The 24,697-nt window shown below is 38.2% G+C and overlaps 1 protein-coding gene across 1 annotated transcript; it reads left to right on the top strand.

Annotated features, from left to right (window-relative positions):
* The first annotated feature begins 650 nt into the window (after nt 1-650).
* On the top strand, nt 651-24,074 carry SELENOF (selenoprotein F). The gene is made up of 5 exons (XM_058030634.1): nt 651-756; nt 1,835-2,002; nt 13,149-13,212; nt 21,418-21,467; nt 23,088-24,074. Exons 1-5 carry the CDS (start codon nt 688-690, stop codon nt 23,217-23,219), a joined length of 483 nt encoding a protein of 160 aa, XP_057886617.1. The 5' UTR covers nt 651-687; the 3' UTR covers nt 23,220-24,074.
* Nucleotides 24,075-24,697: the final 623 nt, after the last annotated feature.

Raw genomic sequence — 24,697 nt, forward strand, 5'->3', positions numbered from 1 at the left:
CCCCGCCGCGCCCCGCCCGCCCTGCGCGCGCTGCTCGGCAACCGAACGCCCGGCCGCGCGCCCGCCCCCGCCCCTGCCGCCGCCGCCGCCGCCGGGCCCCGCGGTGGGCCCCGCCCCGCGCCCCCGCCATTGGGCGGTGCTGCCGCCGCCCCGCCCGTCGCGCGCTCCGATTGGCCCGAAGAGGGAATCGCTCCGCCTCCCCCGCCGCGCTGAGCCGCCGGAGCGGGGCGATGTCCCGCCTACATGCGTCCCTTTCTGATTGGAGGGCGCCGGTTACAGTTCCGCCCATCCGCCCGACCTCGTTGGGTGCAGGCCCCGCTGCCCGTGGGGAAAGCACAACACTATTGGTCAGACCGGCTGTCAGTCACGGGCTGGAGGCCGATGTGCCGGTTGGCAGCTCCCGAGAGAGGGGAAAGGACTTCATTTGGGGTTGTTTCCGCAATGCCGGACCAGCGTTGGAGAACGGCAGTTTCTCCAGCCCCGCAGCGAAGCACTGCTCTGAACAGAATAAAATGTCTTTACTCTAGAATTCCAGCAGATACTCTAGGTTAGCAGTTTGTGCTCGCAGTGCCGGGGGCTGGGAGCTAGTCTGTGCTCCCCCGCATCAGGCGGTGTGTCGGTCACCCGCCATGGGTGAGGTCCTTCCGCGGCCCCCGGCGGCGCTGGCAGGGGCGCTCCGGCACCAAGATGGCGGCGGCGGCCGAGCTGGGGGCGCTGGGGCGGCGCTGGCTCTGCTGGCTCCTGGGGCTGCAGGCGGTGAGAGCCGATCCGGCGCCTTCGCGCTCGGGGCTGAGCGCGGCTGCAGCTCCTGAGACGGGGAGCGGCTGTGAGGGCGGGGGAGGCGGCCTAAGACGTGTCCCGGGGCAGGAGGCGCGGGCGTCTCCTCCCGCTCCTGAGGCCGTGGCCGCCTCTTTGCTTTCCATGTCGGAGATTGGGCTCTACTTCTGCCCGCTTCCTAGAATAATTTGTATTGGTGCTGCCTTTTTTTTAATAGAGGAAATTATTGGTGTGAAAACAAAGCAACAGTGTAGCGTAGATTTGGAGCCAAAGCTTTGAAAGAACAAACGCTGATGAAATGTGGCACGTCACTTGCTAAGTGTCTGAAATTATCTTGTTCTGATGGGAATTTGCCTTCTGGAGTGTGACAGTTTTTTTCCAGTCCTAGTCAGAGACATTTATTATGATTAGTGATTTATTGTTTCAGGAAAATATAATAGTTATGATACTAAAAATGGAGTAAAAATATTAGGGATAGAGACTTCCTTATCTTTATTTCTTGCTTTGCTTCTCTGTACTTTTATTCTAAAGGTGTTTTGAGCTTGCTGTGTAACCAAAACTGCTTGAAGGAGGAATTATCATGTAATGGAACCTTTACTTCCTTCCATACACTCTTGGTGTTTTGGTTGGTTCTTTGTCACACACACACAACCCAAAATAAAATCCTCAGGAGAGCATTGGCCTTGTATTCATGGATTGCTTGGGGATCTGCTGGGCAAAGGTGTCAGGAGAGAGAGAGGCTGCTGGGAGCCCAGTGACAATGCCCTGTCTGTCCCTGTCATTGCTCCAAGGGAGCAGATGCAGCAGTGACAGTGAAGTGAAAAGATGACAGTAAAGCTTCAAAGGGGTGGATGGTGAGATGCAAGAAAATGGTTTTAGTTACTACCATCATTAATTTAATAAGTCAGCCATAATTAATATGTAGCTTCAGCAGAGTTTAGAATGCTCCTTTGGGGCTTTTTATACTACTGTGTCGTTCTTTCTAATCATTACAGCATTTAAAACCATCTTTTAAAAAAATAATTAATACTAAGTGCAACATTGTATTGACTTCCAGGTGAGTGTTTATGGAGCACAGTTGTCATCAGAAGCTTGCAGAGAGCTGGGCTTCTCCAGTAACCTGCTGTGCAGTTCTTGCAACCTCCTTGGGCAGTTCAGTCTGAATCAGCTGGATCCCTTCTGCAGGGAGTGCTGCCAGGAAGAAGCTCAGCTGGAAACCAGAAAGGTGAGTTTTGCACCAAATCCCTCGTGGAATAATTTAACATGTCACATTATGGTACATGAGAACCTGTGTTAGCATCTCAAGAGGGAAATGCAGCAGTTACTCCTGCATGTACAGGCTCTGGGTTTGCAGACTTGCCATGCTGCTGTGAAACCATGTCCCTGTCCCAACAGGGCAAGGTTTGGTTCTTTGGCAGCCCTTCCCTGGTGTGACATGACCATGGTTGGGAGCTATATCCAGATTCTTTGGGGTTGGAAGAGGGCAGAAGAGGGGGATAAGGAGAGTGGGGCTTGGTGACAGCTCCTGCTTTGTCACTGACCTGTAGCACCATGGCCAGGATAGCTGAGATCAGTGCCAGGCTACAAAGGGCTGCTGCAGCCTCCAGTCACTTCCTGGAGTGGCACAAACCTGATAGGAGCAGGACTGCTCAATTCCATCCTGCAGCAGAACAGCTGGAAATTTTGGGATATATGCAGATATATCCAGAACAGCTGGAAATTTTGGGAATATATACAGATATATCCAGAACAGGTTAAAATTTTGGGAATATATACAGATATATCCAGAACAGGTGAAAATTTTGGGAATATATACAGATATATCCAGAACAGCTGGAAATTTTGGGAATATATACAGATATATCCAGAACAGCTGGAAATTTTGGCATATATACAGATATATCCAGAACAGCTGGAAATTTTGGGATATATACAGATATATCCAGAACTGCTGGAAATTTTGGGAATATATTCACATATATCCAGAACAGCTGGAAATTTTGGGAATATATGCAGATATATCCAGAACAGCTGGAAATTTTGGGAATGATCTCTCCAAGAGTTCATGCTGTGCTTCAATCTGTTCAAAGCAAAACCTTTCCTTTTCTATAGTAAATAAATATCTGTAATCCTTAAGGTATGTTATCAATGAAGAATTTTTAGAGTTCTTGAAAAGAATCCACGTTTTCTAATATGTGGTAATGTAAGAGTGTTCTAGAATATAGTGAAGACAAATTAATCATCAAGAAAGTAGAGGTTTCAAGGATGAGAGGTGCTGAAATCATTTTTAATGGCTAGGAGATAGTGAAATAACTGACATAATGAAATTAATGAGCAAATCTAGCAGGTTTTTCTTGTCAATTAAATTCAGCCTAATATTTAAAAAAGAAAGTCTGCCTTTAATTTTTAATAAAACCACTGATGACAGTGTTAGGTAGAATATATTAAGTATCAAGAAGCATATGTTTGAGCTTGGCAGAGAATTCATAGTTTAATTAGTAGCCTCCTAATATTGACAGACTTTAGTAGTAAATTTTATGCATTAACAAAGTCATATTTCAATACAATCCTTCTGGGACTTGATATGTAAGGCTTTTTCTTTGCTAGATATGTGAACCTGATAAGGGAAAGTTTGTCTCTGGGGAAGCTCCAGTTCTTTTACATGTGTATACATATAGATATAGATAGATACATATAGATACATATATATATATACACACACACATATATATATACATATATATATACATATATACACATACATACATATATATACACGCACACATATATATATATATAAATATATATATAAATATAAATATATATAAATAAATATATATATACATATATATACATATATATATATATATATATATGTACATAACTATGCCTATGCAAACACAAAACCTGAGGTTTCAGAATGAAGTCTAAGGAAATGTACCAACAGGGAGTGCCAGAACAGAAAGAGTCTCCAGCATGCTCAGTGACAGCTGTGCTGGCAGCAGCAGTGAGGCTTTGTGTCCTCAAGTGAAGAGAGGATGCTTTCATTTGCTCAGGTGATATTCTCAGAGTTTTGCCTCTGTGCACAACATGTAGCACAAGAACTTATGGAGCAGGACAATTTCTGTTGTCATTTGATGGGAAAATAAGCTTTGGGAACTATGTTACATTTCTGTCAATGTAACTTCTGAGAAAAATGTCTTAACAATTTATCAATAACATACTTAAGAATGCAAGTTAGTTTGTGCTGTGAACATTGTATTAATAAAATTTGGATCAAATAACAGAAATTAAATTAATAAAGAGTCTTCTTAATTTCCTGAATCAGACCTAGATCTCATTGTGTGGATAATTACACTTTCTGTGTAGGGATAAGCAAATGCCATTTTGTGGTCAGGACTTCACATTGTAAACATTATTCGTCTGAAAACTTTTTCTATTTTAGTCATGATCAATCAAGTAAAGTAAATAGCACAGAGCTGGACAGGGTCTCAAGGGTGTTTGACAAATTCTTTCATAGGGGACCAGATTTCCTTGTATATTCACAGGAAGCAAGGAATTATATCTTATAAGTTGTTTTTTTAATCTATTTGTGTTTTACCCAGTTTCATTTTCTTGGGGTTGGGCTTTGTAGTAAATGTGAACAATGTAGATTTTGATTATTACTTTATCTTTCCTTACTTCTGTGATATTTCTGAAGAAATGTAATACAAATGATATTTGAGATTTGTAGCTAATATGGCAAGCTTGAAGTATGGGAGTGATTCTGATAGTATTTTCATAGCTGAGTTTGAATGCAGGCTTCCCATATTGTGTGCATGAATGGAAATACTGGATTGTTCTAACATTATGATTTCTTATAGCATCATTTCTAATTTTATTATGAATGCTGTTTCAGAAAGTGGAAATTTTTTATACTGGTACTACTGCTTAGAAATGTGTATTTCAGATCTGGCAGTTGTTAGGAGGTTTAATTTCTCTTGAAGACTAGCCAGTGGAAAATTAGTGTTTGGAGACTGTTAATATTATCTTAACAGACTGTATTCAGAATCATCACATTTTGATATGACTTGTGTTTTTACATAGTGCTGGTTGTAACAGATGTCTGTAATTGAGCTTGAGATTTTACCATTACATAAAAGTTAACAGTATAATTTTTAGTAGCTTCTTACTAAACAAGAATTTTCATGCTAGGTATGCAGACTATGAAAACTGAATGCTGTCTTTTGCTGTAGTTTTTATTTTCCTTGGTTTTTTTTCCTGTTACCACAGAAATCTTCCTTCTAATGACAATTTGATAGTAAAGAGTGAATGAATATTGAAAGTTCTTAAAGGTTTTTTTTTCCTACCCTCTTGCTTGTAGAGTTTTTCGTGTTACTCAGAAGCCCTGCATGTCAGTGTGAGATGTGTGACTGTGACTGGCAGCCTGGCAGGTTGCTGAGCTCCAGGCAGGGCTGCTCTGGGCTTTGCTGGGGCTGTGGCACCTCTGCTTCCCCAGAGGTGGCACAGCACCTTGGCTGCCTGCTGCAGACAGCCTTGGCAGCTCCTGGAGTTCCAGGACATGCTTCAGGATTTTAATTTTACTGTCTTTGCAGCCATGTGGCAAATATCAGAAATAGGGAAAGCAAGAGTTAGTTTATTGCATGACTTGTGCCTGAGTTCTAAATGAGAATTTAAAGGTAATAGCACATCTGTCTGAGATTTTTTACATAATTGCTGCTTTTCACAAATGGTCTGTGAAATATCCTCAGGCCTAAAAATATTTTATGCTGCACAGTATCAGTGCAACCTTAAATGAGATGTTTACAGATTTGAACTGTTTCATAGCCTTGAAAGAAGTGTATTTATTAATCCTGCTCTTGTTATTGGTCCAGTAGTTTGTGAATTGACATTGTGGAAAATAGCTGTGAGATATTCTTGTTACACAAAATTTGTCTTGCTCTGAACTTCTGCTGACACCTGTCCGGTGAAATATTTTAATTACTTCATAATTGGACTGTGGGTAAAATGAAAATTGTTTTGGTTATTTTCTCCTCCTCTAGAGATTTTGTATGCAGTCTGACACTAATTCAGAAGCCAGCTTAAACAGTATTGCTTTAGACAGCTGCAAGTTTTGTGCCTCAGTCTGTCAGATGCAGAGTGCTGCTGGTGTGTAAAACAGAGAAGGATGAAATGGAGGTGAAGCTAACTGTGCGTGAAATTGTAGTAGCAGGAGAGATTGTCCATATTCTGCAGTAGCTGAAAATAGCTGCACTCCATCTGCAGCTTCACACAGGCTGTGTGATCACTTCAGACACAGCCATAAGCACATTCCATTAATTGTATATTATAACCTTAGATTTGTCTCAATTATATATGCATGTCAAAATCCACATTGATTTTAAAAATCAGCTCTGTGATAAAATTTGCAATACATTAAATTTTATAGTTGCACTGTGCAGGATTCCTACAACCCATAAAAGGTATCAATATATCTAAATGAAGCTTTGAAAAATATATTTTGCTCACCAATATGTGTTGAACTTCAACATTTTAAAATTCTGCTGTCAAGTATTTGTCATGTGGTATTGTTAAAGTGTTTGGTGACTTAGAAAACATGACACCAGGTGTAATGACTAGGTGCTTCTTCTATTAAAAAAACAACAAAACAAATTGAAAGCTTTCTTAAAACTCCACCCTTTTACATGTATAGAATTCCTAAATGTGCTCTCATGAATTATAAGGAAGAATAAGGTGACAAGTCTGAACAAGAATAATAACATTCTTGTTCGGACTTACTTTTTAAAACTCAAAAAAAAGTTTATAAAACTCAAAATAATTGCTGGAAGTAAAATAAGTAGAAGTGCTTTTAATGTTTCTGGTTACTCCTGTGTGACCCAATTTACATTCATTTTTCAGGTTGTTTTTTTTTTTCTTTTCATTACACTAATTAGAGTGCTACACTCAAATTGCTGTTGACTGCTCTCTTGTTCTGCCAGAGGCTCTTAACATGAATAGGTCTACTCTCATTGGAACTTCTGGTTTTCAACTCAATGGTTAAAAACAGAGCTACTTAGAATTCATTGACATCTCAGAGATGTAAAGTAAGTCATATCAATACTTACAGAAATTAATTAGAATTTTAGTTTAATTCTAGCTGTTTCTCAAAACCTACATCTTTTTCTGTCTTTTGATGTGTTCTGTAAAGTCTCTTTGATACTTTATAAAAAATCAAATTGTGTTTTTACCTGACTGTAAACTGTAACTTCCTTATTTCTAACATGTTACACAAAAATGATTGAAATTCATTGGTTTTCTAGCAAGTGTGATTTCAACAATAGTGTGATCCAATGACAGCATATTTTATTTAACATTCAAGTAAATAATCAGAACTTTGTAATTAAGACTAATATGTCATATGATCTCCTTTCAAAGTTTGCTTTTAACTAAGTGTCCCATGCAGTTCATACAGGGATGATTTTATGGGCTCTATTGAGGGGGAGGTTAGGGAATCTAAGATGGCATTGTTCTCCCTAACTGAGAAAGTCTCTTACCAGTACTGTTGCTTCAAAATATTACCCACAACCATTCCTTGTATTAAAAGTGTGCTGCAGTGGATGTCCTTCTCAAGAACTTCACCATGTACACTCTTTCCCTTCCCTCTGTACATGATGTTATTGGCAATGAAAATTAATGTTGATAAGAAGTAGTCCTAGATAAGGGAAGTGCAGCTAACTAGTCAATGCCTAAGACAGAAATTTGCTGTCTTTTGTTTGGTTCATATTCACCAAGTGTTCATCTCTGTCAGATAAACTAAGATAAAATACATTATCTGTCTGTAATAGGGTAAGCCTTACCCATGGAACAGCTCTTTCTGATCTTATTAGGGAAACTATAAATGTGAGTTTCAGTTGTTGATGTGCATCAACAACTGAATGTGCTGGTCAGTGGAATACCTTTAGCTAATTAAGATTGACCTTCATCTAGATAAAGCACTGGCATTTGACTCTACATTTGTTGAAGAAACTTCAAAAAGTAAAAGTCTCAAAATTAATGAAATGTGCAAGCAAGATCAAATGAATACCTCCTGAGATCTGTTCTCAGTGTATTCTTTGCAACTCTAAGATGCATTATTTTTTAACAAAAGCACAGACTGGGGAATAAAAGAGATATTCAGGGATTCTACTTGTAGAGGTAAGTAGGTGCTCAGATAGAATCAGATGGTATAGTCCAGAATTGAAACCTGGCCTGTTAGCTTCCTGTCTGTACTCTTTCACTTGCACCATTCTGACTGGCTCCAAGTGAGAGCCAGTAAACAGGAGCCCTATTTCTGCCACCCTTCTCTGTTCCACTCAAACTGGGTATTCACACCACCTGATCTAAGTGACAGCTCCAGAGGCCCAAAGTTGGTGGTTGCTCAGCTTCTCCATTTTCTGTCTCACTCTCGTGCCAGATCTCTTGCTCACATGAACTTACACCAAACATTGCAGAGACCAAAGTTAATAAAAACAGGCTGCCAGGAGCAGAAGCTGGTTTGGAACTTTTTGGTGGTTGCTGGATTTAAACAGCACAAATGTTTATAGAGTCCTGCAAGGAGGGTATCATTTAACACCAAAAGTAGTGATGGATGACACATTTCCTAAATGCTGAAGAATGGAATAGTAATGCACAACTATATATTGTATGTACAGAATAAAAAGTCTCTTGAGTCTTCTACTCAAAGCAGAACTCAAAGTTCTGAGGATCTCCAAGAATGCGGATTGTAGTCTTCCTTAGTAAATTCCTCAGTGAATAAACACCATCATTGTAACTTGTTTTCACCCTTTACACTCAGCTGGAATTTCCTTCCCCACGAATAAATGAGAGCTTAGGTTCTGCTCAGCTTTGTTCAGAGCAATTTGCCTGCAATACATATCACTAATCACAGGAGTAGCACTCATTCACATAACTGGTTTTTGACTGTTGGACTCTGTTTCCACTCTCTTATTTAGAGTTAGGCATGTCCCTTCACAGGATAATGAGCTGTCAGTGGCAGAAGTTGCTTTGTTGCTAAATTTACTGATGACATCAGTTCAGAATGATGTGTGTGTGTAGCAATGACTTCCTTGGCTTGCTGTATTATAGAGCAGTAATTCATAGTGTTCCTGGCAGTGAGGCTTTCTGACTGCTCCCTGTTAACCCACAGATTCTTACTCATGTTCTGCCTCCAGGAAAAGGAAAGACAAAAGGGATTTTGAAAACCTTGAGCTGTCCCTATAAGTGCATTCTCTCCCACAGAAAATATTTTATAGTTTGTATCTCAGTGTATATTCTTGTGAAGGTTTCTAGCTTAGAAGACTAGTTTTCTAGTAAAAGTCACAAATGAACTGCTAGTTAGAAGAAACTTCCAATAAAATCTATTTTTGTTGTAAATTTCTAGGAAGAACAAATACTAATTAACCTGGTTTGCTTTCTGTGTGTGTGGCTGGAACACAGTAAAAATTAAGTTGCATGCTTTCATAAAATTTACCCTATTTTTCAACAGTACCATTTTGCATAAATGAAGGAACTTTGGCCATTAATAATAATAACATCCATATTTTTCTGAAATCTTTTTAAGTCAATAGGAGATGAGGAGCTGTCTTCTGCAGACCTGCTTATATCATAATATGAAATTAGAATTGCAGTGAATTTCATAAAGACAGTGTTAACATTGGAAAGAGAGTTGTTACTAAAGATTTAGTGGAAGATAGTATTTTACCTGAGGCAAGTGCAAATTCTAGAGGTTTAGCTGTAGTCATAAGTTTGTTTTTCTGCTTTTTCTCCGAACTTAACTGTATTTTTTAAACTGATATTAGGAGAGGACAGTATGCACATACTGGAGAGAATCCAGGTACCATAAAGTGGCTATTGCCCCTTTGTGGCTGTGCCTTAACAGCCTGTTTCATTTCACGTTTTAAGACTGGTACTGTCAGCTGAGTACAAACAACTGTACAAATCCAGCCTGAATGACGCTTTGTAACCTGTGTCAGGCAGGGTCACCTCGAATTAATAATTACAAGAAATCAGTGTGCAAAATGTAAATGTCATAGAAGTAAAATTAGCTATAACTTGCTGTATTTTTTAAACTTTTTTGTCACCTTTGATCTAACAGAATGTTATTACAATCAGGGAGCAATCTCTGTTCAATACCACTTTTTGCCGTTCAGTTTGGTCTGAATTCCTATTTGGGTGTAAACATTTAAGGTTATGTAGCAGGAATGTCACTTTTCTTTTGGAGTCTTCACCATGAGAAACTGTGATAACAATACCATATCAGTGTAGAAATGAGGCACTGCTGGAATTTTGTCTTGCAGAAATTGCTTCAATTCTCTTCCTAATAGCAGCTGAAACGTTTTCTTTCATATAAGTTAAAGAAGTTCCTTATTTTTACAATGCATATTTTTAACTAGCATAATCCTTATGCAGAAAGGTGTTATTCTGATGTAATTAGCATTCTCTTTCATAATTAAAGCAGGCATGACCAATAATGTGGTTTGTCTCTTTTCATTTGTGAAGAGCCACCTGATTGCATCAGTATGGACTGGTAAAAGAGTTTCAGATGCTCTCCAAAAACTTTTGAAATAAACTGAACTCAGGTTGATACTTTGGGAAAAAATGAGGGAAAAGTTCAAATATTGTCACAGTAGCTTTAGAAAACATGCTATTAGAATGTTATAAAAAATCTAAGTTCTTTTTATAGATGCAGACATGAATCAGCACTTGTTTTAACATGGACACCAGTAATAGTTTAGAATGCCTTTATTTCATTGCTTCTAGTACTAGACTCACTTTCATGAGCACTAAAACAAGTGAAGCATTGCTTTAAAATGAACTAACTCATGAGTTAAGCATTGTGTAATGAACTGGCTCAAGATGTTTGTGCCTCCATATGATACATGTCATTCTTACTAATACTTGAACACAGTGGCTGCCTTCACAAGGAAATTTGGAGAACATCTGCTCTGGACACAATGAGATGGTAGATATTAACAACTAGGCTTTTGTGGTGGGCTAAGTGATGTGACTAAACCTGGGTTTTTTGCAAAAGACACCTTTGTTTACAGTCATAAATGAAGCCAGTTGATTTTTCTTTTTTTGTGGTCTAGCCATCGAGAAAGCAGCTGTTATTCCCAGCATGAATCTAAACCTTTTTGTCTGAGAACATTTGGGTTTCAATTATGGCAGAATTACAAGCTCAAAATGTAGACATCAATGATTGAGCTGTTTTCTTTGTTAAATTTCTATAAGATATTGGGCAGGAGTTATAAACTGGGAGTAGTGAGGGTTACAAAATGTCTTACATATTTTAGATTTCTGCAGTGATTTTGTTCCATAAAAATTCATGTTTGGAAGGAAAAAGACTAAGAATAATTTGCAGTCATAAGAATTCAGAAATGTTCATTTTACTGTTGTCCTAAATTTGAGTGTACTTATCTTGTGATAGACTTACATAAAATAATTAACTACATAGAAGGTTATTTATTCCTTTGTCTACTTCTTTATACTGACTTATTGATAGAAAATGCAGATAGCTGTCAGTATCAGAGAAATCAGAATATATATTTAGTGAGTATTTAAAGGAATATCTAAATCTAGGATTGCTGATAGAACTGTTGAATTTTTTAAAAAAAAAGAAGGACAAGGTAAGTGAAGTTTATGAACCCTGTGCCATGTTTCCTCCATCTTTGTAATTACTTCGTGTTTTAATTCAGGAGAAATTTTAATAATGCCAGCTAGTATCTGAGCTGTTTATCACTGCCTTTTTTAATTAAAACCTTGAGTTGGGTGGTGAAAAAGCTTTTAAAAAGTCTAGTATTTATGATCTCTTGAGTATTGTTTCATAGTATTTCTGGGTTTCAACAGTCAAATCTTAGATTTTTATCTTAAATACAATGTTTAGTTGAAAATGTATCTGTAGCTAGGCAAATTTCTGAGATGCTGTTCTGAACAGATAATGCAGTGTAACATTCTCTTTTCAGCTTCCCATGGAAGTAATGATTATTGATTAGTTCATGCAAGAGAGAAGTTGTAATTTCCCTGCAAATCATTAGAGTATTTGTTATGTTCTAATTCATAGTATTTCAGTAAATACGGAGTTGGCTCTGAATCAGAATTTGAATATTCAGAAATGAACATGTATTTTTGGTTGTCTGTAATGCCTCCATGCAATCGGTGATGGAATGTTAATAAAATTGTCTTGGAGATGTCTGTTTATCATGTGTGGTTTGCTTTTTCAGATGGGTTCGTGAAAGTTAGTTTTAATTACTTGTGTTCACAGTTCCTATTTTAAGTGAAGCATGAATTTATGTAATTTCAGTAAGGTTATATTTTCTGTACTCAGACTTGCACCTTTGTTATGAAAACACTGTCTAAAAGAACATGAAAGCAGAGGTTTTAATTGTCTGTGAAAGGTAATAAATTAAATTTTTTTAAATTAAACTCATTCTGTCTGCTAATCTGTGACAGTGGAGTTTAAGGCTTAGAAGGATGTGATTTGGTATACAGTATTATATATCTATAGTATATATACTATGTGTAATATTAAAATGCCTTACTTTGGAGTATGAAGTTCTATTTTAGTAGCTGGAAAATATGTTGTCAATTTATCTAAGATTCATCAAACTATAGAACCATTTGCATGTTGCAAAAAGAATCACAAAATAGCCTAAAAATATGACAGTATGCAAGATAATAAGGTTTTTATAGATATTATATAAAATTTAATATATATTTTAAAGAGACTGAAACTGAATATCTTGCATAGCAGACAGGAGGGATTGACATCTAAGTGCAAGTATCAAAGTTAGCCCAGCCTGTACATATTACTTCACCTAAGGCCTGTTAATGTGATCTGTCCTCCTTCTGCAAACACAATGAACTAAAATCAACCAGTAGCCCAAATAGGAAATTTTAAATTACTGCCTTGTCTTTATTATAAGTATTTCACTGTCCAAGTTAGGTTTAAAGTGGAAAGTAAAATTTAATTTATTGAGATTTTGTTAGTATCTATGGGAAGGAAGGAATAGTTTTCCTATTACTAATCCATAGTTCCTGTTGTAACATGTCCAGTTGCAATTTTTAAATGAAACTTTGCTTACACCAACAGTATATCTCAAAAGATCTTTTTTTTTGTTTTTACATTTTTAGTATAATGAATGAAAATTACCATGTGTCCTGAGTGAATGGGTCAGTTGTTGCATAATCAGAGACAGGTCTGGAACTGTGATTCTGTCTAGGATCTTACTTGTAATTAGCATTGACAGAGTATCATATTGTCTCCTCAGAGAAAAACAGTTCAACAGATAACACATTATAAATAAACTAGTAATTTAGTTACTTTTGTCATTAACAGCTTCTGTTTATTATTACAGCTTTATGCAGGAGCTGTCCTAGAAGTATGTGGATGAAAATTGGGAAGGTTCCCTCAAGTCCAGGGTAAGTAAAGCCACTAGTACTCCTTCAAATATGAAATATTATCACAGCTGAATGACAAAAGGTACTTTTAAGTACATTACAAGTAGTCATAAATTCAGTATATTATATCAGTGAAGTTGCATTGACCTGAAACTCATAGAACCAGCCTCCAGTAATTGCCAGATGAAATTATATTGTGCGCTTATGGAACGATTTTATTTTCACAGATCCTGCCATATAATTGTTTTATCAGTGGATAATGACAGTCAGATAACAGGAATAGAATACAGTAAAACAAGAGGAAATTCAGTGCCATCAGTGTCTGGTGGGAGGAAGCTGCAGGAAAAAATCTGTGAGAAATTTCAAACTGGACTTTTCTTATAAATTAGGGAAGAGCTTAAGTGATAGCAGTACTATAGTTTATTTTGGGGTTTTTCCCTGAAATGAGGACCCTAATACCATACTCCCTAATGCTGTATTTTGGACATAGATGGACATAAGTACCAATGTAGCTTTAGAATTTAAAATTGCACAAGCAGCAAGTCTCCATCTACTGTGGGAAGTATTAATACCTCCCTGTTTGAAGGCTGGCTGACAAAAGTGGGGAAAAAAAGTTTTTAAAGCAGGTTACAATTTACATAAGTTGTACTGCATTATATCCTTTCCTGCCACCTCTGCCCACACAGCTGAGTTGAATGACAAGGCCGGAGCAAAGCTCTTTTCTCTTTTCCACTGTATAAAATGTCCAAATGAGAATTCTTTAAATGACTTGTCATACTGAGGGACGTGAGGAGATAACTTTGTTAGCACAGGAGTCTGTATTATCTCCATGAATGTTCAAATTTAGCAAACATAAAAATATTTCCAACTGTTGTTGCCCATTCACTCAAGCTGCTTTATGGTTCTGGATTTGTGACATGAAAGTGCTCATTTGAGCCATAGGTTTGAAGGAGAAGGTTGAGCTGTTAGCCTGACTCCAGCCTGCATTGTGTGCTCAGTTATCTTCACATGTAGGTCCTTGAAGGAAATGGCCCTCAATTCCTGCTGTGTGCACACTCTGAGACATGTTCCAAAGACTTGGGATGGTGCAAAGGAAAAACTCGAAAATTGTGACTGGTTGTTTTTCCCTTTCAATTCTTGGTTATCTAAACCTCCTCAAATGTTTACATTTCATTTATCATATAGGTTACTTTCTAAAGTGGCTGGATACAGTTCATTGTTTTTTGAAAAGGATCTCTGTTTTGACCACCAGTTTTGATTCGGTACAGTAAGAATTAAGAAAGGACAGAGTAGTGCACTTAAATTTCTTTTTTTATGTTTTCATCACCAATTTCTGCAGCTACTCAATCTAAACTTATCTTAACCAAATTTACAGCTAGGGTATTAGAAGAGATTGGAAGATGGGATATGTATTAGAAGCATACTTAGAAATTTTTAAAAGCAGTAGAAAATATTCTTTCAGCTGTTGTTTGTCTTCACACTAGTATTAACCTCAGAATACCCAGATTTTCTCCTTTATTGTAACTTCTAACAGAAACAGTATTTAATGTCTCCATCTTGAGACATTTGTTATGGAAGTTAGGTTGCCTTGAGGTCATGCTGCTGCTTTGGAAGCATTGTCTTTGTAGGCTTCATTCAGCTGTGTAGCCTGTCACTGGCAGTGTCCCATCACAAATGCCTGAATCCTTTTCCATAGCTTCTCTGAGGGTTTTGTTAGAGTTTGTTTAGATGTGTTTGGTTATTCTCCCCAGAATATACACAAAATGGCATTGTTGATTGCAGGACTTTGTATATATTAGAATTACATGGATTAGTGTATGTTACTACTGTATTCTGAGATTAATAACTGTGAAGTCTTGGCCTCTAAGTACCTGTGTAAATTGTTTTGTCACTTGGATTAGTCCCACAGACTTGATGTGTCTCAGGCTAAATCTGGATTATGTTTTATTTGGCTAAGGGATGAGCAGTGTTGTTTTGTTGGTTTTTTTTTTTGTTGTGGTTTGATTTTTTATTATGAGATTCACATATTAAAATAGTTAAGGATTGAAATCAGTTGAATTAATAAAGGTTTGTAAAAGTTGCACAGTTGGAAGAAGCTGTGGGTTGCTAGGTCCTTGTCAAAGTTTCTTTCAAAATTACTGGTTATATAATCTTTAGCTATAAACAGTTCTCAGTCCACCTGTGTGCCTGAAATGTGAGAATCATTACATATGGAATATATTTGTATATAATAGGAAAGCAAAGGAGTGAGAAGTGATGACAAAAATCTAGTCCTCAGCATGAGGATGGAAAGTCTGGTCTTCAGCAAGTTATCTCAGTCTTGAACTGGATGTTACTGTTTGTAGTGTCACACCAAACACTAAATTTGGCATTTGTGAATGTGGCCATGTCTCTTAGGTTTTTCAGATAGTTCCTTGTGATAAGTCTGATAGCAGACCCCATTTCTGTATGCCTCCTTTAAATTCAGTACTGAAATATTCTTACTGATAAGTTTCCCTTAAAATAAAGTGCTTTATTATAAATGCTGTACTCTAAAATTAATTCCTATATTACATATATTTTGAAATTGTTCTGTATAAAACTGTTCTTAAATATTTGTCATTTAAAAGCTCTTCATTAAAGTAGAATATTAAAAATCTAAGTGACAAGATTCATAGATGAAGCAATGTCTTAATATACCAGGTAACACAATGACAGTTTTTGGTAGACATCCATAAAACTGAGGCTCTGGAACAGAATAATGAATTAGCTGGGCCAGTGATTAATCTTGCATATTTGTTTTAAGTTGACTTTTCAGTGGCAGCTGTGTTCTGTTCACCATGAGATAGGAGATTGTGGGATCTCAGCACCTCAGGATGAGGGTGCAGAGCAACCAAGACCACCCTTGGGGGGCTCGGGAGTCCTGGAATGTTGCCAGAAGTGTCTGGTGGCTGGACTTTGATCCTACACAGGAGATAACATCTGTATGAGGATGGGAGGATTTCACTGGGGTGAATGGTGAAGGGATAAGTTAGTTAGAGTATAATACACAGGGTTTAGAATTTCTGTACAGGGGGGTCTAGAGAAGTAAGATGGAGGAATTGGGGCGTGTCCTGTCCTTCTTCTTCTTCTTCTTGGCCTCCATCTTCTGTGGTGATGGTGGCACTTTGGGATTGGTCTTTACTAAAAGTGCACCGGTTAATAAGAATAGAAGGTATTGGGGAAAAATCATAAATATTGTACACGTAACCTTAGGTATAAAGATAAGTGACCGCCCCGGGGACTCGCAGTGTGCCCATGGCTGACTTGCTGTGCAGACCTCTGTTGGGCTGAAAGAAAATCTTTTAGATAAACAATTAATAAACACTGAGACCGAAGCAAGATCAGAAGTCTCTCCTCGTCCTTTGAAGCGCCGGGCTGCCCAAGGTCACTCTGGGCCTTTCCAGGCCACCTAAACAGCCGAGAAACCGACAGGAGATCAGTGTTTAGACTCCCACATTCTCTCCAGTTTGTTTAAAAAACTGAATTAGACTGGGTTTTTTCATTGAACATTCCTTACATATTTCTCTCTATTCTTTTGCTTTTTTCAATAAAATAATTCTCACCTCTCCTTGTGAGTTAAGAAATGGACATGCTCCAGCAAATCTGTTCTAGAAACAAGGTTCTTAATCCTTGCACTCATGCTGAGTGCAGCTACATTAAATCCTCTGACTTCAGAGTCAATCAGCACTATCACCCAACTTCTCCAAGTGTTAAGGGAATTCTTTTAGCTACTAAAATGTAATTTCTTATGGGATTGTATTGTATGAAGATCACTCATTTCCTAGTTATTTAATCTGCAATTCATAAGTACAGACAAAAGAAAGTTAGAAAATTATACTAACCTTAAATCTAGCACAGATAAAAGCATCACTAAAACTCTTGCTAAGAAATATGGGTACTGTAGTGGGAGACGTGCATTGCTTCATTGTAATCTTTTGCAAATAGATGACACACAAATTAAAACAATACTTCCCTTCAGATTTAGAAATGTCTCTTGCCCAACTGCTTATACAAAGCACCCTGTCTTTGGGATTTTTTGAAGCTTCTTCTTCAGGTTTGATTGGAGCTCTGTCTTGGATTCATTTCTGAAAGCATGTGGTGCTTTTTATAAAATCATGGACAGCTGCATTGTAACTTAAGAGACTACCACTAGTAGTTATTGATGTGCCATATGAATTCTTAAATTTAATTTTTTATCTCAAACTGAGGTCCCCAAAAGGTACAGAGCTGTAGTCATTCAAATGTAAATGAGTGCTTGTGGTGTGCTGTAGTTCAGTCTTTTTGCTCAGCTTTCATAACTTTGGAAGCAGACTCATCCTATATTCAAAACTGCAGAGCATGTATTTGTCCCCAAAACAAATGTCTGAGGGAAGACATTGATGCTTTTGTCTTGCCCAGTGATTTACATCTTCATATTTCTAGCAAATATTGCCAATTGTCTTAGCAATGCTCTACTATTGGGGGCATTACTAAATATTGGAATTTCCTGTCTTCATAAAATGTCCCTCTCTTACTCTAGCTTTTGTTTTGGTTTCTTGTCTTTTTCATGGATTTAACACTTGATAATTGGGAATGGCTCAATAAAATGTTTTTAATTCAAGTTCATTTCAGGTATAAAATTGTCAAGTCTGTATGGTCAAGCCCTTTGTGCGTTTTTAATATAAAATTTTGCAAGATTATGCACTAACTTGTGTCTCCAGTAAAATTTCTTATTTTCAAACAACTTGTGTCTAATAATTCATGGCCAAGAAAGCAGACTGCCCTTTAGCTTATCTGAAGTAACATTACACTTGCTTTCTGTTTATGCAGGTTAACTCAGAACAACTGTTTGTTCTGCCTGGGGAGATGTTTCATGTCCATTTTGGGTCAGGAAGTTCTCTTATGCTGTGTCCTGCTGCACCTCAGAGAACAGTGCAGGTCTGTGCATGTACACAGGCTTGCCCTTTTGGCCTCAGTGATCCTGAGATTCCTGCAGAATCCATTTAGGGCTCTGGGATTGAACTCCAACAAACTCGTTTTCACAGACTTTCTTATTACACCTCTATGTTTTGTATTGAAACTAATGGACATTCTGACAGTAGCAGTGAGTTCTCCAATGTGTTGTGTTTGTAGGTAAAGGCTTCTTTTAGTTCTTTAAAAGCACTGTTCAGTGGGGTCCAGGCTTTAAAATGCTCATGCACACCTGATCCTTCTGTGAGCCTGTAGCTGTAGGTGGTTGTGGGGCTGTCCTGTCTCTCTTCAGGAGCGCCTCAGCAGTGCCTTCAGCAGCAGTGCTTTGGTGCTGCTCATCATTTCCTGCAGCACAAGGGGAAGTGGCTTTGCAAAGCTCTCTGTGTCTGGAGAACAGCTCTGACTCCTGCTCCAGGATTTAATCCCTCAGAACGTGGTGTCCTGGCACTGAGCTCAGGGTTCATCTTGCAAAAGTCACGGTGGAAAATGCCTCTCCTGCTCATCCACAGATAGCTTAGAGAAAGGCTTGTTTCTCTGTGGTGGGTAATTCCTAAAGCTGCTACAGAGAGAAGCAGATGGGGAGATAGCTTGAATAGGATTTAGTATGAAACACCAGACTACTAACTAATGGTGTATAGATGATGTGCAAGTACCATTTAGAGACAGAACCATAAGAAGCAATGCTGATGTCAGGGTATAGAGGGGACACTGTTGGAGCAATGTGAAGGTGGAGCAGATGCCCCACATCCCATGATAAGCAAGCAGTCATATGTCCCTAGATGTGCACTGTAGCTGCATCTCTCTTCCTAACCTCATCATTTCTAAGGCTGCTAATTCAACTCAAGGACTGATTTTGTGGAAAGAAAAAAAAAAAAAAAGGCATTTGATGGGGTAATCTGTGTTTTTAACACATGTCAGTATTTGAGTTTCTCATTTTAGCTTCCAAAATTCAGAGTATACAAATTTAAGTTGTTTGTACATTGAGTGTTTTTCTTTGTTGCATTACAAATTCAAGTGAATGATGCAGAAAGTCACAATGATCAGCATTAGAAATAAATATGCTATAACAGAAACTAATTTAGTTCCAGCTGTCTAAAATTTCAGGAAAAGCATTCTGTAGTGCTTCAGCTTTCAGAAGATTTAGACATTTGACATTGATACAAGTGTGTAATAGCTACTTTTAATGTGGCAGAATGTAATGCTGCCTATAGAATACTTTCTTCTTCCACCTAATGCTGTTTCTACTTTATGTGAGCTTGTTCAGTCCAACACTGCAGCCAGAGAACAGCCTCTCGTGTCCAAATAAGCTTTCATCAAATAATCTATCACTCAAGTAACAAATCCTCACACCTGTTACAAGCTTGAAGTGCTGTAACTTGAGGTTCCTTCCAAAGGCAATTTTTTATTACAATCAAGTTCCAGAGTTCAGATTTGCTTCAGAAACTCTATCCATTTTACTATGCTCTTGTACCATTTTGCAATTAGTCACCCACTGTACTGACTGCTTCTTAAAACCCTCTTTTCATATAAAACTCTAGAGACTGATTTCAGCTTTAGATTTAAGTTGAAGAAAAACGTGGAAAAATTCCTCCAGAAACACTTCAGCAGTCTGTGGACTTAACATATAATAATATATGTCTGTGCTGCTTTTTTGCACGTTACTTTTGATGACAACCAAGGCAACATGTCACAAGGGCATGGGGAACACTGAAGCTGAAAATACATTTTTGAGTTTAAATCAGAATCAAACTGCAGTATGTGAGCAAGTACGGGTTATTTTGTGCTATTTGAAGTTGTTATGCACAGCTTACAATGACATCAGTGCATAGTCTGTAGAAGGAATAAAGACAATTTGAGTGAGACAGCTCATTTTCTTCAGGGGCCTGGTACATCTGGCAGCTCCATGGGCCATTGGTATTTTTTAAACTTCTTTATATTGTGTAGTAGTTGGTGCAGCAAGCAATGTATATGATTTTTTTCTGTACCGGGAGCTGGTGAAAGAGGGAAGAAAGTAAGTGCCACTGTATAACCATGCTGAGAAAGTGTTAAGGGAACTGTCTGCAGTAATGTAAAGATAGGTACAAAGATGCCAGGGGATATCTGTGCAATTACTGAGGAAAGCACTACACTTTGTCAGGCAGTATGAAACATTAGTCCTGAGGTTGCACTCATCCCTGTGCACCAGCTGGATGCACTGCAATTTGTGAGAGATTCTTTGTTGTCTAACTTTGGAAAAGCAGCTTTAACATGCAGCTGGCACCGTTGTAGGAGTCAGTCTGTACTGACAGGGTTCATCCTTGGGGAGATGCTGCTGACATACTCCAGGAGCATCCTGAATCCACTTAATCTCTATATAGACACTAAATTCAGCTTTTAGCATGTGAAAAGGAAGAATGAGAACTGTTATTTTCTAAATAAATTTTAAATATTTCTGGAACTCAGACATTCATTAGGGTGAAGTGCTAGGAAGTAGGGGATTATGCTCACACTTTGTCCTGAAGTACTTCATACTGTCTTTTCAGAATTAACGCAAGGCTGTGGGGATGCAGGGGCTGTGCTGCAGTTAACAGCTGCTGCCAGGTGCTGCAGGTGAGGAGTGGTGCAGCAGCAGCTCCCCTCAGACCTGCCTTCTCTCACAGCCCATGAGCCTTGACACCGACTGCCTTCAGCAGTGTCAGGAGAAAAGGAAATACGAGCTTCTCTCCCTGTTTTCTAGCTTGGTTTTCTTGCTGGTTTTGAACACGTAATCTCAGAGATCTCTGCAAGACAAGACTGACCATCTTGCTCACCAGGATAACACCTCTGCCCACGGCTTCCTGTGTGCCTGGCCTGCAGAGCTGCAGAGTGGGGAGGGTGCTGTGAGATGGTGTCACTCCCAGCCTCCCTCCCAGCGCTGATCCTCAGCCAGGCTCCCATCGCTCCAACGCCTTCCCTCACATTGCCTAGCAGCAGCATATGGGCCAGGCTGCTGAAGGCTGCCAGTTGGGTGTGCAGATCAACTGCCTTCCACAGTTGCACTAGTGTTCAAGGAAAATCCAAACAGACAGAATTCCTCTTTGGATTACCAGCAAAAATAGGTGTTCCTTTGGCATAATAGGCTTAGTATTATTAATTTTATGAAGGTAGTAAGATTTTAACATTAAAATATCTTTTAAAGCATAACTAAAAAAAAAATTGGGGAATACTAATTTGACATAAATCTACTTTATGCAAGTAGAGAAGAATTTGATTTTCTTTCTTTTCTCCAAACTGTAGCTTTCGTCAGGAGTGATAAGCCAAAACTCTTCAGGGGGTTGCAAATCAAGGTAAGTAATAGCCTAACTTTTTTGTTTGTGATGTTAAGAGGAACTGTATTTGGTGGAGACAGTCTTGTGGATTATTCCCTATTTGCTGATCAAGTAATCCTTCAGTAGATAACATATATTTGCATTGCCAGTGTGAATCTTTACAAGTTCCTGTTAGTAATGTTGATTTGTTTATTGCTCAGTAACTGTTTGGTACTAATTCTTTGGTGGTGGTGAGGTTCTGGTTTACTTTATTGTTGTTTGGTTGGTTTTAATTCAAGAAAAAATTATTATTATAGCAGATGGGAAGAATCTGAGGAATGTTTATATTCTGTTCTTAGTGTATAGATATCTTGGATTTACTCAATTCTGTCATAGTTTCTCCTGTTTTGTTCTCCCCTAGTTTTCTTACAGAGCTGCCATTTCCATAACATTCAGTGATTCTTGGATTTTTCATCTCCCTTTCAGAATTCCCTTGTTGTGTTCTACTGTGCTGGTTTTTCTCTATATACTTCAGACATCCAGCTTTATAAAAATGCATATACTGAATGGTGTTTCTTATGACTTGCATATATGCAGAGTTGCATAAGCTACACTGCCTTAAGCTCCAGCAATTCTTTGGTTTCAAGATCTAATCTCAGACTTCACCTTCCTCTTAAAATCCTGTGTGAACTTCAAGTGTACTTTAAAGATGCACATCTTGAGTCTCACATCTTGTGCCTGCCATCTCTGTTGCCCAAATGGCACCATCTGGAATCACTCCATAGCTATGCATGGCTGCAATAAGTGATTTGTCCTCTCAGCAGCAGATTCTATGTAAAACAGATTTCCTCTGTCTGTCTCACGCATTCATGTCTCCGTGTCCTCCAGTTTCTTTCAAAAGCTTTCTCTCCTTCTGTACGTCTGTTTCTTTTTTTTTTTTTACTTTATAGATTTATTGAACATCAAAGCAGTCTAGACTACAATTGGTATCCAGTACTACCAGAAAAAAAAAATGTGCAAATGAATCTGTTTATTTCACAGGACTTTTGGAAAACTGTATAGAGGTGCCACTAGCTAGGTTAGCTCAGCTGAGCAGTGTAATACTCCTGGGGAAATCTTTCCATAGACTTAAATGGTCAGAGCTTCCTAATACTGTTCAAAGCTTTTATTTGCATTACTTAATTTAGAACTTAGTGAGTTTGAGAAGTGCTGAAGAATTATGTTACCAGCAAAGCATAGTAGGCACAGATACAACACAGCAAGAAAGAATGTGATTACATTAGAAATTGATAGATCTTCGACCTGTTAGAGTGACTCAGAATTTCTAAAATGGTAAAAAGGCTGTTGATCATATAAAAAAAATCATTCATTATCAAAAGCTAGCTTTGGTAACTTAAAACAATTGGAGTAAATAGCCTCCTTCAAAGGCGGGCCAATGGCAGTGCCCCTCTGCACAGGCATTAACTGCTGTGGTGCACCAGCGAGAACAAGGAGAGGTTTCTGACACCCAGCACCATCTCCCTTCATTTTACTTGTTCCTCCACTTTCCTCTCTGACATTAAATGCAAGTCAGAAGCCTGAACTGATTTAAATCACTTGAGAGCAGGGGCAGTGTTGGTGTGGAGCCAAGCCAAGGTAACTGACTCTCCTTTCCCCCAGTATGTGCGTGGTTCTGACCCTGTACTGAAGCTGCTGGACGACAGTGGGAACATTGCAGAAGAACTGAGCATCCTCAAGTGGAATACAGACAGTGTGGAAGAATTTCTAAGTGAAAAGTTAGAACGTCTGTAAATCATTGCTTTCTGTCCTCTTTCCTTTTCATATTTTGTCATGGTAATCTCAGATGAAGTGCACTACTATTGAAGAAACATTCCAGCATCTGTATTAATTTTAAAATATCAGTTGTGCTGTACTACATCTTGTAATTAGAAGGGAAGCTTCAGCACACATATCTGACAAGTTGACAAATAGCTTGTCTTAACATTATTATGTCAGCTTTTAATGCATTTATCACTAAGAAAGCTTTGTTTCAAAGTTAATTATGCAAATCTCAGTTTGTTATAATCAGGTCTGTTTTTACAAATGCTCTTCAAACTGAAGAGCTTCAAATAATAGAAATGATTACCATGCTTTTTGTCTGCTGCTCTTTCTTAAGGAAGTTAGAACCAAATGCAACCTATCTCCCAAAGAAACTTGGCTACTAATGCCCTTTTTATTTGTATTTGAACTGTCCTTTTGTAGAAGCATTGTTTACAGTGAGTACCTAATTCACAGGTTGGAAAGCTGATGGAGGAACTCATGCTCTGATACTGTGAAACATTTATTAAGTACACTTTAGTGAAGACTACATAGAAAACCTCTTGAGGTGTATGAAGTCAGATGTCAGGTGTGCTTTACATCAAGTGTTTTGCTTCAGAAAACATGAGCTATAACTCTTGAAATAGCTTTCCTTCCAACTCTCAGAAGTTTATTGGAAGTTTGTTTATGAAATTAATTTAGAAACTTTTCTTTAAAATGTGTATTTTTTTTTCTCAGTTGAAATTTATGTGAACAGGGAGTATAGACAGTATGTATGGTATTGAGTCAAATCCACTAAGACTTGTTGGGTTTTTTCCACTTAGAGTCAATAAATATGGTAATCAAAAATAATGTGATGGTGGTTTTTTTTTTAAGTCTAATTAGCAAATAAGTGTTTGCTGTAATTACTTCATGCTCACCAGATTTGGGTTGGATGGGTGTTATGCTATGAATTGAAGTGGTACACAGTTTTTATATTCATATATAATTTTATATCTCAAAATTTTCTCAGTTATTTACAGACTTTATTCCCAGCTTTTGTGAAGAAGTCATCAGATTCATAGCAGAACAATAAACCTGGGACTGAGACCATACTGAACTACCAGAAGCAATGCCCTAAGGTTATTCTTCAGGCATAGCATTTGGAGTTTTTATTCCCAAAATATTCTTATAAACTCATGGAGATTGTGTGCAGCTGACTCCTGTTCTTGTGAATATGCTCCTATCTCCCAGGTGACTCAGTGTGAGACAGCTACAACAGTGGTCACCACTGTCATGGAGAAACACGATCTGTACAGAAAAAGCACAGATCTGCAGCTTGTGCTGACTTACCACAGTCAAACATGGATTTGTTCTTGGGACACATGATGTGTTAGTCAGCAGATGAGCTGCAACCAAAACGTGTGGCATGACAACCCTGTAACCTGGTAGTAAAAGTATGCTGCCATCCACTGGTCTTCCAATGTACTGAC

The sequence above is a fragment of the Melospiza georgiana genome, chromosome 9 (genome assembly GCF_028018845.1).
Source record: "Melospiza georgiana isolate bMelGeo1 chromosome 9, bMelGeo1.pri, whole genome shotgun sequence".
Lineage (NCBI taxonomy): Eukaryota > Metazoa > Chordata > Aves > Passeriformes > Passerellidae > Melospiza > Melospiza georgiana.